Source organism: Macaca thibetana, chromosome 1 (assembly GCF_024542745.1).
Source record: "Macaca thibetana thibetana isolate TM-01 chromosome 1, ASM2454274v1, whole genome shotgun sequence".
NCBI classification, from domain to species: Eukaryota; Metazoa; Chordata; class Mammalia; order Primates; family Cercopithecidae; genus Macaca; species Macaca thibetana.
In genome coordinates this window covers 45,726,472-45,743,425 of record NC_065578.1, presented here as the reverse complement: position 1 = coordinate 45,743,425, position 16,954 = coordinate 45,726,472, and the positions used below count along the sequence as shown (strand labels likewise).

General features: G+C 50.9%; 1 protein-coding gene across 2 annotated transcripts; it reads right to left on the bottom strand.

Annotated features, from left to right (window-relative positions):
* Window positions 1–1,037: 1,037 nt before the first annotated feature.
* Window positions 1,038–8,675, bottom strand: DMBX1 (diencephalon/mesencephalon homeobox 1). Of its 2 annotated transcripts, none has more exons than XM_050801881.1 (4): window positions 8,514–8,675; window positions 5,015–5,193; window positions 4,386–4,734; window positions 1,038–3,638 (listed from the first exon to the last, which is right to left on the bottom strand). In XM_050801881.1, the coding sequence occupies exons 1-4, from the start codon at window positions 8,665–8,667 to the stop codon at window positions 3,187–3,189; spliced, it is 1,134 nt and encodes a 377-aa protein (XP_050657838.1). In that variant the 5' UTR covers window positions 8,668–8,675; the 3' UTR covers window positions 1,038–3,186. The 2 variants fall into 2 exon arrangements, with proteins under 2 accessions (XP_050657838.1, XP_050657848.1); XM_050801891.1 differs by having other exon boundaries at window positions 2,994–3,638; window positions 5,015–5,210; window positions 8,516–8,667.
* Window positions 8,676–16,954: the final 8,279 nt, after the last annotated feature.

The window sequence follows — 16,954 nt, the reverse complement described above, 5'->3', positions numbered from 1 at the left end:
GGACAAGTGTTAACAAACATCTGAGGGAAACTGGGCTGCTCCAAAGGTGGGCCTGCCTCCAGCCATGACAGAACATCACCCCTTAGGAGGTCAGGGGAGGCTTCCTGGAGGAGGCAGTGATATATAGGGCTGTTGGATTCCAAGGCCTAGTGACAATCATTTGTACCCAGGAACTGACAAAAAGCTTTGGCCTAAAAGCAGCTAGGAAGCTTCCCATACCTATCCAGATGATTATTTTTTGTTTTAGAAACAGAACTTCCTGGGACTAATCCCAGAGGACAGTTGATGGGCCATTGGCCACAGAACCTGCTGTCTCTGAGAGCACCTCTTCCCCTGCTGCCGCTCGCCAACCAGGGGAGTCTCACCAAAGAGAGCTCTAGAGCCCTGTGGTCAGTCCTGGCTGAACTCTGACACCGGGCCTCTGTCTTTGGAGGGCCTACAGGCAGGAATGCTGGCCATTCTACTGCCTTCCCAGCCTGACTACTGCCTCCCAAACCAAAAACCTCCTCTGTCACTCCTGGAATCTGCCAACCTCCCACAGCGCTGCCTAAGTCTCTCCTCTGATGCCCTCGTGGCTGGTGGATTCCTCTTCCAAATTCCAGACCCCAGCAAGACACCTGAGGATTTGCAAACCCTCAACTGCCTGTCTTGGTGCTTGCCACATGTAGGTGAGGTCTTTAACCTGGATTCCAGGCCCCTTAGCCCCACCTCTCGTGAAGTCAGCCACCCGCTTCCCATGGTCTACTGAGTCTCATCTCTGTTGCTTTGTTCAAACGGTTCTCCTGGCCTGGACTACCATCTCCCTCACTTTTTTTCCTGTGCAAAGCCTTCTCCATCTGCCCCAGCCTAGGCTGACCCCCTCAAGGGTGATGAGCATTGACTTCTCTGCAAACCAATCCTACCAGGACACCAACAGAACCTCTCTCTTCCCACTGGGAGAGGAGACAAGCCTTAGCAATCTTTACCCTGGCTTTCAGATCAACTTCTTTAAGCAGGGGTTGAAGTGTTCAATAGTGAGCCACCAAGAGTTGGGGAGCATGAGCAAGAATCTGTCTAAGCCATCCCCTCCCGCTGCCCAGAGGCCCTGAGACCATGCAAAGGTATGAAAATGTGGTGACCCCAGAGTCTGGCACTGGAACTCAAGACCAAATCCAGATTGTCTGAACTAGAGGGGACCCATTATGCTTATGGGGAAACTGAGGCAGTGTCTACAGAAAGGCTTGTGTGTACAACACCCTTGCTCCACAGCAAGGCAATGGTAACTTCCTACTTCATACATTGTGCTTGTGAGAACCTTCTGTTGTTGTCAATTTAACTAAAAACTTCTGTCCTGCAAGATTGTGAGCAAAAATGCAGAATGTAGAGCTGGCTAGGACCTTACAGGCCATCTAACCCAGACAGGGAAACAGACCCAGAGAGGCTACATGCTTGCCCAAAGTCACACAGCTTTTTTTTTTTTTTTTTTTTTTTTTTGAGATGGAGTCTCACTCTGTTGCCCAGGCTGGAGGGCAGTGGCATGATCTCAGCTTACTACAACCTCCACCTCCCAGGTTCCAGCAATCCTCCCACCTCAGCCTCCCAAGTAGCTGGGATTACAGGCACGTGCCACCAGGCCCGGCTAATTTGTGTATTATTAGTAGTTTCACATGTTGGCCAGGCTGGTCTTGAACTCCTGACCTCAGGTGATTGCCTGCCTCGGCCTCCCAAAGTACTGGGATTACAGGTGTGAGCCACTGCGCCCAGCCAGTCACACAGCTTTGAAAGGGAGTTTGCTGAGCTGGGTTTCCTGGCTATAAACAGTAACACAGTTTTCCATTCCAGTGACTAGTTGGAGAGAAGCCCTTACTTCCATAATCGGCTGTGGGACAGGAAGCCTACAGAAGCCTGAGCCTATGTGTTGCTAAATGCTTTGCACTCACTGTGCTCAGGAGCAGAGTTCAACCTGGTCACCGTACTCCTGCCATGCACAGTACCTGCTGAACGTGGAGGCTGGGCTTGTGGGAGAGGAGCACCAGTCCTGCTGTCTCTGAGAGCACCTCTTCCCCTGCTGCCGCTCGCCAACCAGGGGAGTCTCACCAAAGAGAGCTCTAGAGCCCTGTGGTCAGTCCTGGCTGAACTCTGACACCGGGCCTCTGTCTTTGGAGGGCTTACAGGCAGGAATGCTGGCCATTCTACTGCCTTCCCAGCCTGACTACTGCCTCCTTGATCTTGGGGATGAGGACATCAAAACTGAGAAGACAGAAGAGAAAGTAATTCGTGACACCTTCTAGATGCCAGGCTGGGCAAGGGTGGGAGTGGGAGCCAGTGCTACCTCCTGCCTGCAGTTCCAGATCCCCAGGGTCTCCAGCTAGGGCCTTGTTGCTTCTATTTGGCATGGAAAGGAACAGCTTCCCAGAGAGGCCGCAGGTGCAGGGAGGAGACAGGCAGGCAGGGCAGAAGGGAGGGAATAGAAGGAGAGCAACGGGAAGCAGCAAAATTACTAAAACCAAAACCAGCCACAACCCCAAACAAAATATTGCTCAAGAACTAACGATACCAACACAGCCAGCACCAAAGGAAGAAACCAGGGGCAGCAGGAGAGACAGGGAGAAAGATCAAGGGTGGAGAATACAGAGGCTGGGCTGAGACGGGGGCAGGGACCAGGACAGAGACAGGAAGAGGGAGATCAAGGGAAGAAGGAAGGAGAGAGGAGAAAGAGAAGGTATGGCTAGAGTAAGCCGCGGAGGCTGCAGGGAGGGGTGGCAAGGAAGAAGAGATGGGAGTGGGGCAGGGGGCTTGGGGCAGGCAGGTGCCTGAAAATATAGCTTTATATATTTATATTTATATCTCACATTCCACACATAGACTTACTAAGGGGCAGAAGGGGAGGGAGAAAAGGGAGGAGGTGGTATTGAGATGGGGGTCTAGCCAGGGAGAGCCTCTCACTTCCCCGAGGGAAGCTTAGGGCACCCCAGCCCCTGACCTCCTCCCTATTTGGCCTTCATGGGGTCCAGGCAGGGCCATGCAGAGGGTGTGTAGGTGTGGGCTTCGCCTCAGGCTGCGGTATGGGGAAGCGGAGCAGGGAACAGGACACCAGGCCCTAGGATCCCTGTGCTCATGGAGTTAACTCCTCGAGAGCCACCTAGGGATAACCACAGGGCTAGGAGGGGACACCTAAGACCCCTGGCTGGGTTGGAGGCCAGACAGTCAGTTGGGCAGCGTATCGAGTCCCAGGGAGGCCGCGTGCTGCTTGGCCCGGAGCCGCAGGTTCTCGATGCTTGTGGTTTTACTGTTCAGGGTAGCTGATGCAGGAGCCAGGCCTGCTGGGGGTGCAGGCAGCAGAGGGGACCCCCACACACCCTGGTGGGCAGCAGCGGCTGCTGACAGGGACTGGTAGTAGGACTGGCAGTGCAGTGAGCCCAGCGGGGCCATGTTGACGCCCAGGTAGGGCACAGCAGCAGCCGCCGCGGCAGCAGCAGGGGCTGGACCCCCTACTTCGAAGGATGAGTAGTGCACCAGGTTGTTGGTGGCCGCCATGTGCTGGCGGAATTGCTCCTGCAGACGGAAGAGGCTCAGCGGGGACGAGGAATAGGAGTGGGAGGGGCCCAGGAGGCCACCCCCTGGGGCCGCAGGAGTGATGGTCAGGCTGCCTGGGGAATCTGCAAGCAGAGAACCCAAGAACAAAGCCCTCAGGACAAGGGCATTGGTCTGCCAGGAGAGGTGCACTCAGCCTTCTCACCCCCTTGGCACTACAGACAAGACAGGCTTCGGCTGAAACCACATCCATCGCATCTCAGTCAGGGCATTCCCTGAAGCAAGGCTCAGAATCCTAGGAGAAAGGGACCCAGGCTTCCTGGGAAAGCTCCAGGGACCCTGCCAAGGCCCCCATGTCTGTCTCTTTTTCTTTTCAAGGGCTGTAACTTCCCCCTCCCCCACGCTGCCCAGAGCTCCCATTCCTTCACTCCAGCTTTCAGCTCACAGCCCCTGTCCCCTCCCTGCTGGACTTAGGGTTTGTGTTTGAGATATGCCTCATGCCAGAGCTCTGTTCCTTCAGAAATGTGCTCGGAGTCTCTGCTGCACGTGGGAATCTCTGGTACTAATACGGTATGCACCGGGACATCCAATTGGTTGTTAAAATATTGGAATACTTCCAAATGGCTAATAAATAATTTTTGCCCAGAGCTCCCGCCGTATCCCTCCCCTGCTACCCAGCCCGTCCCTCAGAACCCCCTGGACCTTCCCACGGCTCTGCAACTAAAGGGTGAAGACCTGGCCCAGGCCTGCTGTGGTTAGTCCCTTCTAATGGGCCATGCCCCTCAGGGGCAGTTGATTACTCGCCTCTGACTGGCTTCACATGCTCAGGGACCCCAGACCCCAGCCCTCCCATGGCATCCCTCAGACCTCACCTGCCTTGGGGCTGCCCCTCTTGCAGCCCAGCCCTTTGCTCTCAGCCCCAGGGCTCTTCTCAGTTTTGGGGTCCTCAGCCCCTGCCCGGGGGTCCTCCTCACGGTCCAGCTGATCCTCGGGGGCTGACTCACTGGCTGACTGCTCAGACAGACTCAGGTGAAGCTCTGCAGGGGGGTTGCTGCCAGGCAGGTGTGGGGGCTGGTCAGTGTCCAGCTGGGTATCCGGAGTGGGGGCCTCTGCCTTGTCTTCCCCATGGGAGCCCTCAGCCTCCTTCTGCTTCTGGAGCTGTTCCTTCTGCAGGCTACGCTGCTTCTTCCGGAACTTGGCCCGGCGGTTCTTGAACCACACCTGAGGACAGGAAAGCAGCAGTCCAAGGTGGGCAAGAAAGAAGGAGGGTTGGTGTGGAGCAAGGTGCTCTGGGAAAGGATGTGTGTGATAACATCCCCCTACCCCTCTAGGGAACGCACACCCTCCGTCCCTTCCCAAACTCCCCTCCTATCACTGAAGGCTTTGATGGAGAGATCCGTTGCACCTTGGCACAGGGATGACATGCTGGCTCCTGGACAAGGGGCCAGACTGATGGGCTGGTGTTTGTCTGCAAGGCCTAGTTAGGAGAGTTGGGCCTTACCTGCACCCGGGCCTCAGGCAGGTTGGTGCACATGGCCAGCCTCTCACGCATCACCACATCTGGGTAGTGAGTCTTCTGGAAGGTCTTTTCCAGGGCCTCGAGCTGCTGAGCTGTGAACGCTGTGCGGCTGCGACGTTGTTTGCGGTGCTGGGAACCATAACGGGCCTCCAAGATGATGTCTTGAAATGTACAGCCGTTGGAGGGCAAGGAGAGGGGGCCCATTTAATTATGGGAAATAGCTTTGAATCTTATCCTGCTCTGACCCACTGTGGACACCCAGGCTGCTGCCAGAGCTGGTCCTGGTCCCTTGCCCTTAGGAATCACCCATCCCCTCACCATATGGCTGTGGGCTTTCAAGGTCTCTCCACCCCATTATGCACTCTCAGGACCACAGAGGTCTAACTCAACTCCACAAATGGCTGTCAGGCATGATTGAGGGGGGTCTTCGTTATTTGGCATTGGGAGTGGGTAGGTGGGTATTGCCCTAAGATGGATACTGTGAGTGTATTTTGAGACTCCATGATGCTAATAATCTGTAAGTCTGTATCACAAGAGTTCTAAGACCCTATAGCCCTTAGATTCTGAATACTAAGACTTCTTTAGCATCAGAGTGCTGGTCCCTGCCCATGAGAAGCCAGGCTGGGCTGGTACCCATCTCAAGGTCTAGTCAAGGGAGGACTGACTAGGCAGACAGAATTCACCAGCACTTGATTCTCTGTCCTCTGCTTGTAAACCCCCTCATCCCAACTGGCCTAGAGTCTCTGATGGCAGGGGCTGAGGCTCCTGCTCTTCTGTTTCCTGAACAGAGAGCTTGGCTAGGGGGTAAGAGCAGAGCAGGGAGGGTGGGGGCGTCAGGGGTCACATCTCAGGTAAGGCTTGTTGCCCTCAGTCTTGACCCTTGTGACTGCCTCCCCAAAGACAGAAGGACAAAGAGACCAGGTTCCAACCACTGTGGGCTTGGAGGGGAGACAGGACTATGGACCATCGATTCCATCGTCCTGTCCATATGTCTGGTAACATGATAACCACCCAGGATAGGTGTCTGCCTAGGGCCAGGGTCTAGCCTCCATCCTGGGGTCTAGCCTTAAGCCCTTTTGCTTGACTAGCCCCTGGAAGATAGACGGTAACCCCTCTCCTCACTGCCTCCCATCATGTCATAAGTGGATCCTGCTCTGTCTGTGCTGAAGGGAACTTGAGTAATCTCAGCCTCTGCAAAGGGATGCCAGAGTCCTTCCCCTACCCTCCAAGGAATGAGAAGTCATCCACAACACCCTAAATAGGAAGAGGCAGCCCGGCACAGTGGCTCACGCCTATAATCCCAGCACTTTGGGCAGGTGGATCACCTGAGGTCAGGAGTTCAAGACCAGCCTGGCCAACATGGTGAAACACTGTCTTTCTACCAAAAATACAAAAAATTAGCTGGGCGTGGTCGTGGGCCCCTGTAATCCCAGCTACTTGGGAGGCTGAGGCAGGAGAATCGCTTGAACCCGGGAGGTGGAGGTTGCAGTGATCCAAGATGGCACCATTGCACTCCAGCCTGGGCAACAAGATCGAAGCTCCATCCCAAAAAGATTAAAAAAAAAAAAAAAAAAAAAAAAAAAGGAAGAGGCAACTGGGTATCCAGGAAGCCCCAGACTTTGAGATACTTCTTCTTCAGTTTAAAAAGGGAGTCCTGAACCCCTCTCAGACTGACCTTAATCCTAGGCCTGACTCAGCCCTGAGCTCATGCTGGTCATCCTGGGGCAGGGGAAGGAGTGGGGACCGCTCTGTCAGCCCCACCCTGGTTGGGGGAGGAGCAACAACTCAGCATCCTACTGCTGGCTCCAGGGACTGCAAGGGTGGCAGGGGTAGTGGGGGCGGTATAGGTGTCACAGGGAAGCCAGGCTCTCTAAGTTGTGGGCAGAGCCTCTGCTGGAAGGCAAGGCCTCCATACAAAGGCTCACCTGCAGTTCATGTCCTTCCTTCTTAAGAATTAGAGAGTTGGGGGTGGGCTGAACACCCCAGTTCCTCTGCTTCCACCAGTGGACATGAGCCCCTGTCCCTGACTCCTCTCTGTGCTCTGGTCCTTGGGTCCTGGAATACTGTCAGGAGCTGATGTCACCACGAGGTTGTGCACAGGACTGTATCCAACATCCCCACACTAGAAACTAATGCCTCCACACCGGTCGGGAGAAACTTATCCACTGAGTTCTGCCCAGAGGCCTGTCAGGGTCTAAAGGAGTAAGACTGGCCATGCCCTCCCTGCCAGGCCAGTGCTGCTACCCAGGTGGAGATCCCATCCCATTTCTGTGCCTTTGCTCATGTTGGCCTTTTTGAGGCCTGGTTCCTGCCCCTGTGGCCTTCAGAAAGCTCTCCCTGACTACCCCAGCTGATCCTGCTGCTCTGAGCTGCCCCAGCGTTTGACCCTGGACACCCTCCTGTTGTGCCCTCTCATGGGTCATGGGCACCCGTTCTCCCTAGGAGTTCCCTGAAGTTTTCTGAGGCCTGCCTGGCACAGGGCTGGGCCCATATGGGTTTACCGGCTGCTCAAGGCTGGGCCTGGGACAGGATGGGTTGGGTGGCACCACTTCCCAGGAAATCAAACTCCTCATCTATGTCACTGAATCCTTTTCTCACCCACCGAGAGGCTGGCAGGGCAGGGCAACAGTCAGTAGAACCAGGTGTGGGGGGACCAGGTTGCCGGTCCCTCATAGGCATATATGGGTACTTACCTTAGGCTTTGGGTAATAATGATCTCTGAGCGCCTACCAGGCTCTGCTGAATACTTTGCATATGTTATCACAAATCACCTCCCAACCACCCTAGGGGATGGGCATGGCCATTTTCTCCTTTTTATAAAAAGAGAAACTGAGGCTCAGAGAAGAGAGCTGAGTGGGAAAGTCCCATGCTGATTTCAAGTCTAGAACTCCAAAGCTCATATTTTTAGCCATGTTGTGTTCCAACACCACTTGGCCCAGATTTAGCCTCTCTGAGTCTCTGTTTCCTTGTCCATAAAATGTAAATAGTAACCTCTTCACGTGAGGATTGAATGATTTGATGCACACAGAAAGAGAGAGACTCCCACAGTGCCTAACTCACAGTTGATGTCAGAACATAGAAGCTGTTATTTACAATCCCTGTGCCTGAACTCTCCTTGCCTGAGCATTCCAGGCTCTTCCAGCTACTTCCCACATAATACTCTGGACTAGTCCCTTACCCTCCTACCTCATTTCTTCTTCTGTGAGATAGGACTAATGAATGCCTCCCTCACAGGCCTGTTACAAGAATTTGAAAGCGTAGGGCAGCTCCAGCGCCCTGAACAGAGCTGGCAAACAAAAGGTGCTCTGGATATACACACATAGTTTTGAATTGACATCTCTCTGTGTTGCTAAGTGACCTGAGTCTTTTTGAGCTGCCTAGAACAAGCTAGGCCAGTGCTCTCTCTCCTCTTTGCCTTCCAGAGCCTCCTCCCCTGACCCCCACAGTCCTGTCCCCACAGTCCAGTCCCCAGGGCTCTTACCAGCCAGGCGCTCAGCCAATGTAAGCGCATGCACCGAAGGCCGGTAGTCGGGGGCGTGCTGGGCCTGCTGGGCTGCCTGCTGGTGCAGGTTGTACATGGCGCTGAGTGAGTTCATGGCGTGCAGCGAGTAGCCGTTCACCCCGTAGTGCTGCATGGCGGCATTCGCCTACAGATGGAAGAGGGAGAGGGGACGTGAGGCAGGCCTTTCAGACTCTGCCCTCAGGGAGACCCACCCCCAGTCCAGACCCTGGATGCCCACCTTCTGATGGGTCAGAAGCTCTCTCCATCGGAAAGGAGCCTGTCTTGCCCCTGGCTTACCATGTGGGGGTTCCTGCATCCACTCCTTCATTCACTCACTCATTCACTGATTCACTCAGCAGGGCCAGTGTGGGTTTAGGGCTCTGGGCTCTAGAGTCAGACTGCCCAGGGCAGGCTGAAACCTCAGCTCCACCACTCAGGAGCTTTGTGGCTTTGGGCATGTCACTTAACTTCTCTGACCCACAGTTTCTCTATCTGCAACATGGGGTTAATGATAGTACCTATCTCATAGGGTTGCTGCAAGGATTCAGAGAAGCCTTTACAAAGGACTGGATCATAGTATGTGCTCAAAAGTGTTAGTCATTGTGATTTACAAATTCATTTGCTACTTCATGCAATCATCTCTTCTTTCAATTACTCAGGCACTTACTCATTTTTACCTTCATTGATTCACTCACACACTTATCAGTTATTCAACCAATACCCAAGACCAGAGCTAGATTCCCCACTGAGGCATTTGCTTTGAAATGAGATAAACCCAGGGCTGGGCGTAGTGGCTCATGCTTGTAATCCCAACACTTTGGGAGGCTGAGGTGGGCGGATCACCTGAGGTCAGGAGTTCAAGACCAGCCTGGCCAACATGGCGAAACCTCATCTCTACTAAAAATACAAAAATTAGCTGGGCATGGTGGCACATTCCTGTAATTCCAGCTACTTGGGAGGCTGAGGCAGGAGAATCGCTTGAACCTGGGAGGCGGAGGTTGCAGGCAGCTGAGATCGCACCACTGCATTCTAGCCTGGGCAACAGAGCGAGACCTTGTCTCCAAAAAAAAAAAAAAAGAAAGAAATGATAAACCCTAAGGTCCTGCACAAACGTAAGAATACTGTTGTTATGTGTTGTTATGACTGTCATACATTCACCGCCATTACCTCCCTTTATTCTCACCATATTCTCACCAAGAAGCAAACAGGCCAAGAAGGATGAGCCCCAACTGCAGTTGAGTCTACTGAGGCTCAGAGAAAGAACAGTGACAAGTCAAAGCCACACAGCCAGTCCAGGGCCTGCCCCACTCCACATTTCTGCAACCTTATTCTGTCATGGCCAATTGTTCCAAGGAAATATTCCATTCATCAGAGAAGACATCCATCCTACTGAGACGGCTCCAGCCTCAGCAAGAGGCTGCCAAGGTCCCATCCAGACCCTCACCCACCTGCAGCAGTGTGAAATGTCAGTTTTGGAATTGACTCCACATCTGGAGTCTCCCCAAAACACAAAAGTGTTTCCTATTTCCCAAGTGTGAGAGGTGAAAAGGGAAGGCTGGGGCAATGGCAGGTCCGTTTGATAAAAGGAAGACATATGCAGGTATCTCACCTCCTCACTGAAACAGACACAGGTTATACATAATCAAATATCCACAGCATACACACAAACACACACAGTTGCAGGCAAGCACACGCATGTTTCATGCAAAAATACATGTACGCAGACATTCTTGGCAAGGCATTCACAGAAGCCTCCCTATTCACAGACACAAACGGAATGTCTTTTCCCACAGTTCCACGCACAGACATGCTCACAGATATCTATTCATGCAGCAGAGACATCTACACACAAACATTACACTCACACACATCCATTCGTATATTACACATATTCATCCAACACATATTTTTTAAGCACCCACTTATTAAATAGCAAAGTCCCTAACTTAGTGGAATTTACATTCCTGGATAGGGGGATGTATAACAATGAATAAAAATATATGTACTAATGTCAGACTGGAATACAGACTCTGAAGAAAAATAAGGCGGAGGAGGAGAATGACAAGAGGGAAAGGAGAGATTGTTTTAGAACATGTGGTCAGGAAAGGGCTCTCCGACATTTGAGCAGAAACTTGAAGTCAGCCATGTGGAGATCTCAGGAAAGGCTTTCCAGGCACAAGGAACAGCAAGGACAAAGGCCCTGAGGCATGGACAAGCTTGTGTGTGTAGAACAGCAAGAAAACCAGGGTGGCTGGAGCACAGACGGAGGGAGCAGATGAAGGAGACAAGGTTGGAGGGAGAGGGGTCGCTAGCCAGAGGGCTCCACGGCCCATTGCAACCCCACGGCCCAATGGAAATCCCATCTGGATTTTATCCTGAGTGTGATGGGAAGCCCCTGGAGGGTCTTGAGGGGAGTAACATAATATAATCTGGGTTTTTTTGTTTTGTTTTGTTTATTTCTGAGACACGGTCTCGCTGTGTCTCCCAGACTGAAGTGCAGTGGTGCAATCTTGGCTCACCACAGCCTCAGTCTCTGGGGCTCAGGCAATTCTCCCATCTCAGCCTCCTGGGTGTGCTGGGACTACAGGTGTGCACCATCATGCTGGGATTATTTATTTATTTATTTATTTTTAGAGACAGGGTCTCACTATGTTGCCCAGGCTGGTCTCAAACTCCTGGGCTTAAGCAATCCTCCTGCCTTGGCCTCCCAAAGTGCTGGAATTACAGGCATGAACCACCACACCTGGCCTATGATTTGTTTTTAAAAGCTCATTTTGCCTGCTATATAGAGAACAAACTGCAGAGATGCAAGAAGAAAAGCGGAGAGACCAGGCCACTAGGACACCACAGAAGTCCAGGCTAGTGACCATGCTGCCTTCACTAGAGTGGGAGGAGGTGCCGAAAATGGTCAGATGCTGGTAGTTGAAGGTAGAATCAGCATGATTGCCGATAGCTTAGTTATAAGATGCGAGGAAAAGAGGGCAATAAAGAAAATAGGATAACTCAAATTTCCATCCTGAACAGCTGAGTGAAGATGGGTCTTTTCCTAAATGAAGAGCATTGAGTTGGAGAAGCAGATCTGGGGAGGGAGAGAATGGAAACCAAGGTTTTGGGGGACATGGCAAGAATGACTGACATACGAATTCAACTTCCAAGTAAGCATATGTTGAATTGGCTGTTGGATATAGGATCTGGAGCTGAGGGCTAGATTTACAGATTTCTGAGTCAGCATTCACACATGAACTTCCTCCAATGACATTCCCTTGCAGAAGCCCACTCCACACACCATGACCAACCTCAAGGCAGAAAGCTAAGAGAAAAGAGTAATAGACATGGTGAGATGAAGAATTTACACCTCAGTATAACAGAATATACCATAAACAAAGCTAAAAGGTAAACAACAAATTTGGAAAAATATCTGTTATATACTGTATGTGATGTAGAGGAATTCATAAAAAATAAATAGCACAAATCAAATAAAAGGCTATATCCATAATATACAAAGAACTCTTAGTTAGGAATAAAAAAATAAAGCTGAGTGTGGTAGCACACACCTGTAGTCCCAGCTACTCAGGAGGCTAAAGTGAGGGGATCACTTAAGCCCAGGAGTTTGAATTCAGCCTGGGCAACATAGCAAGACCCCATATCTAAATGAATAAATAAATAAAAAGATGGTCACCTTAGTAAAAGATAGGCTAAGTAAATGAAGAACCAACTCATTAAAGAAGAAATACAAATAGCCAACAGACATGACAAAAAGCTCAGCCTTATTTACAACCAAAGAAAGAAAAAGGCTGGGTGTAGTGGCTTACGCCTATAATCCCAGCACTTTGAGATCACTTAAGGTCAGTGTTCAAGACCAGCCTGGCCAATATGGTGAAACCCCGCCTCTACTAATAAATACAAAATATTAGCCAGGTGTGGTGACCCACGCCTGTAATCCCAGCTACTCGGGAGGCTGGGGCAGGAGAATCACTTGAACCCGGGAGGTGGAGGTTGCAGTGACCCGAGATCACGTCACCACCCTCCAGCCTGGGCAACAGAGTGAAACTATGTCAAGAAAGAAAAGAAAGAGAGAAAGAAAGAAAGAGGGTGGGGGAGAGAGGGAGGGAGGGAGGGAGGGAGAAAGGAAGGAAGGAAGGAAGGAGGGAGGGAAGGAAGGAAGGAAGGAAGGAAGGAAGGAAGGAAGGAAGGAAGGAAGGAAGGAAGGAAGGGTCATTGTTTACCAATCAAATCAGCAAATATAAAGAAAAATTATTACACGGGGTTATCTAGGGGAATGGGAGATGGTCCTTCTCCTACTTGATGGCAGAAGAGCTATTTACTCCTTATATCAAAATCCTTTAGAGAGTACCTCATCTTTGACCCAACAATTCCATTTCTAGAAATGTACCCTTCAAGTATGCAGAGATATGTGTATGCACATATTTATCACAGCAGTGCCTGTGATGGCAAACAATTGAAAACCTAACTGTCCATCGAGAGAGGATTAGTTTAGCAAATGAGGGGACAGGTATTCCCACAGTGGAATATGGCACCGCAATTTAAAACAATGATGTGTATCTGTATATGCTGATGTTCACAATATACCATTGAGCGAGGGAAATAGGTAACAAAGCAGTATGCATGATATGATCCCATTTTTGTAATGTATGTATAAATATGCATAGAAAAAAGTCTGGAAGGTTATACCCTGAAATGTTAACAGAGGTTATCTCTGGGAGATAGCAAATGGGATTACAGGTGATTTTCACATTTATATTATTTCTTTCTTTCTTTTTTTGGGGGGGGGTAGGGGCTGGGGGGAGGTATCCATGTCTTTCGCTGGATATGAGGATGAAACCAGGCTCCAGAGTGTCACAAGCTCCAGGTGGGAAAGGGGGAACAGAGTTCAGAGGGAATTTCATACATCCCAACTCCTGCTTTTGGAATGCCCCTCCCCCACCAAACTCAGGGGTTTTGTTGCTTTAAAACTCACTGCTGTTAATGTGGTAAGTGACATTTTAATTGACTTAATTATCGCTGATCTCACAGTTTTTGATGCACAACATGGCTTTATTAACCGAAACCAGAGAGATGTCTCTCTGGGGCCCCAATTGCCCCATCACTGTGGCCCTCCGACAGTCTCTAAGATCTTCCCAGGATGGCCCGATGCCCTCGCCGTCCCCAGCACCAAGCACTACCAGATTACCTGCCACTCCTTCTCATCTCCACGCCGTTACTCTTGCTGGGCCCTCTACCTGAAACACCATTCCTCTTCTTTCGCTTCACCTAATAAATTCTTCCCTCTCCATAAGGCCTAGCTCAACTGAGCCCTCCTCAGAAATGAGGCCTTCCCCCACTCACCTCTGACAAGGCATCTCTCCTGCTCCAGGCTGTGATAAGTATGCTCAGATCATAGAAATGAGGATGACCACAATGATGACAACAATACTAGCTATCATGTACTGAACACACTCTGTGCCAGACACCACACTCAGCACCTTCCATGTATTTTCTTTTTTTTTTTTTGAGACGGGGTCTCACTCTGTCGCCCAGGCTGGAGCGCAGTGGCTGGATCTCAGCTCACTGCAAGCTCCGCCTCCCGGGTTCACGCCATTCTCCTGCCTCAGCCTCCCGAGTGGCTGGGACTACAGGCGCCCGCCACCTCGCCCGGCTAGCTTTTGTATTTTTTAGTAGAGACGGGGTTTCACCATGTTGGCCAGGATGGTCTCGATCTCCTGACCTCATGATCCGCCCATCTCGGCCTCCCAAAGTGCTGGGATTACAGGCTTGAGCCACCGCGCCTGGCCGTATTTTCTTAATTCTAGTGCCTGCAGCAGAGTGCTGTGATAACACTTCTATCTCCCCAGCTAGACTAGACTGAGCTCCTTGAGGGCAGAAACTATATCATGCATTTCTGGACACCCACCCCACCCCCAGTCCAGACCACAGGGTCTAGCGCAGAAGCAGGGTTAGGAAGTAAGGATCAGAGGATGAATTAATAGTCATAACTATTTATTAAATGCCTCTGATACATCAGACATCTCCATCAATTCTCCCAACACCATAGGAGGTAGAAAATGTTATCCCCATCTTACATATTCAGAAATGGAAGGCAAGAAAGATTGGATAATTTGCTAAAGGCCATGGAGGTAGAAAGTGGTAAAACAGGTGTCAACAGGTGAAGTTCTTCCCACTAGCTAGTATTTCCCAGCCCCAGTCGCACAGGATCTTACCCCAGCATATTCCATTCCCTGATTTCTGTTATCTCTGATTTGGTCCAAGACAACAGGAGGAAAGCAAGAAAAAGCACATTCTGCTGGCCGCGGGGGCTCACGCCTGTAATCCCAGCACTTTGGGAGGCCAAAATGGGCAGATCACCTGAGATCAAGAGTTTGAGACCAGCCTGGCCAACATGGTGAAACCCCAACTCTATTAAAAATACAAAAATTAGCCGGGTGTAGTAGCAGGCACCTGTAATCCCAGCTACTCGGGAGGCTGAGGCAGGAGAATCGCTTGAACTGGGGAGGCGGAGGTTGCAGTGAGCAGAGATTGTGCCACTGCACTACAGCCTGGGTGACAGAGTGAGACCCAGTCCCCACCCCCCCAAAAAAAAGGAAAAAAAGAAAAGAAAAAGAAAGAAAGAAAAGAAAAAACACATTCTCTCTGGCATGCATGCTCGTGTGCACACTGTGTGCATGTGTGTGCTGTGAGATGAAGCTGTGTGTAAGCCTAAATCTTCCCTGCTAAGCTCCTCTCCCTCCAGCCTCATACTCCTCTTCCTCACTACAGCTGGACATCAAGGCCCCTGCTCTCCTCTGAGGCCATAGAGGGACCCTTGTCAGTGGATGCTACTTATCATCTGAGCTGCACACATGTGGTACCACACAGCCATAGGTCTGAAGCTCACCTCAGTGGCCATGTGTGTACACAACCCACCTGGAATCGGCCATACGATTGTATGCACATCTGGCTCTGTCTATGTGTATATCTGGCTACTTTATGTGTCTTGGTGGGTGTGCATGCCTGTGAGCCCATGTGTGCAAATGATGTGTGGGTGAGTGTGTGACCAGGGGAAGGTACACTAAATGGTACCCTGGAAAGTCATGTGGCCCTGTCCCCTGCTGCTAGGTCAGTGTATTGTGGTTCTTCCACCCCTGAACAAGGTGTGAGAGAGAACAAGAGGAAAATACAAAGAGAAAGGAAAAAAAAAAAAAAAAAAAAAAAAAAGCAAGGAGAGAGATCAACACAGAAAATAAATAATTTGTCTTAGCCATTTTAGTTTCTGCGACATTTAGCACAGAGTCTGGTATACAGTTGGTGCTTAGTAAATAGTAAATGTTGAATGAATGGGAAGGAATTTTAGACCAAGAGACTGTGAGGGAGGCAGGACCACCACAGCCCAGGATGGTCCATGGGAGGAAATGGAGACCCAGAGTCCCAGCCCACTACCTCCTCTGTCCCAGGACGTAGGCCTCATGAGGGTGACCCCTGCCCAGTGGGCCCTTTCCCAGCAATAGAGGCAGCCAGGACCTGCACTACTGAGATCCTCAGCCAGGCCCAGCTGCAGGAGCCCCTTCCACATCCAGTTCTGAGTCCTGGTGGCCCCTATAGGGAGGCCCCCCCAGGCTGGAACCCCACAAGACCTGCAGGAGCCTCTAAACAGAGGCCCTGCACTCCTGGCCCCAGGCCCGGCCCTGCATGGGCTCAGCCCACTGCATACTACAAATAGAATCAATTATATATTTAAAAGGTGCCGCCCCGCAATTCCTGGAGAGCCAGGAGAGCCATCCATCACGGCACGGCCGCGTTTCACAAGCTGTCGAATTGTGCTTACATTGGTTAAAAGAATCTTTATATTTCATTAAGCAAGCAGATCGGCGGATCTCCCGCCACAGGCGCCATATAGATGGCTTTAATTTTCCAAATCTGCAAATGCATCCGTTATGTCCCCGCGTCGCTGCTGGCTGCGGCCTAATGCCCAGCCAATCGAAGAATCAAGCAGAATTTTATTAGGGGGCATTTTTTATAAATTAACGGCAGCAGTACCATGAAAATGCATGCAAGACGTCTTTGATTAAAAGGAAAGTGGACCTTTCCTTGGGTCACACCCTGCTCAGCCACCCCACAGGCCTACCCCACCACCCTTTGCCTCTCCCTTTCCTTCTCTGAACTTTTAATTCTCCCTCAGTTTCTTCTCATTCCCATTCACAATGGAAACAAGGCAGAACAACTTTACTTAAAGGAAAGGAAAGAGAAGTGGAAGTGGAGGAAATGAACATTCTCTGAGAGTCTCATTCCACTGTCCATTCCGGGCACGGTGAGACACATCATCTCAATAACAACAGCTACCTCTCCTTGAACATCTACCACGTGCCAAGTCTTATTTCCCTCATTCTAGGCATATCACCTAATAAACTTCAACACAACCCTTCCAG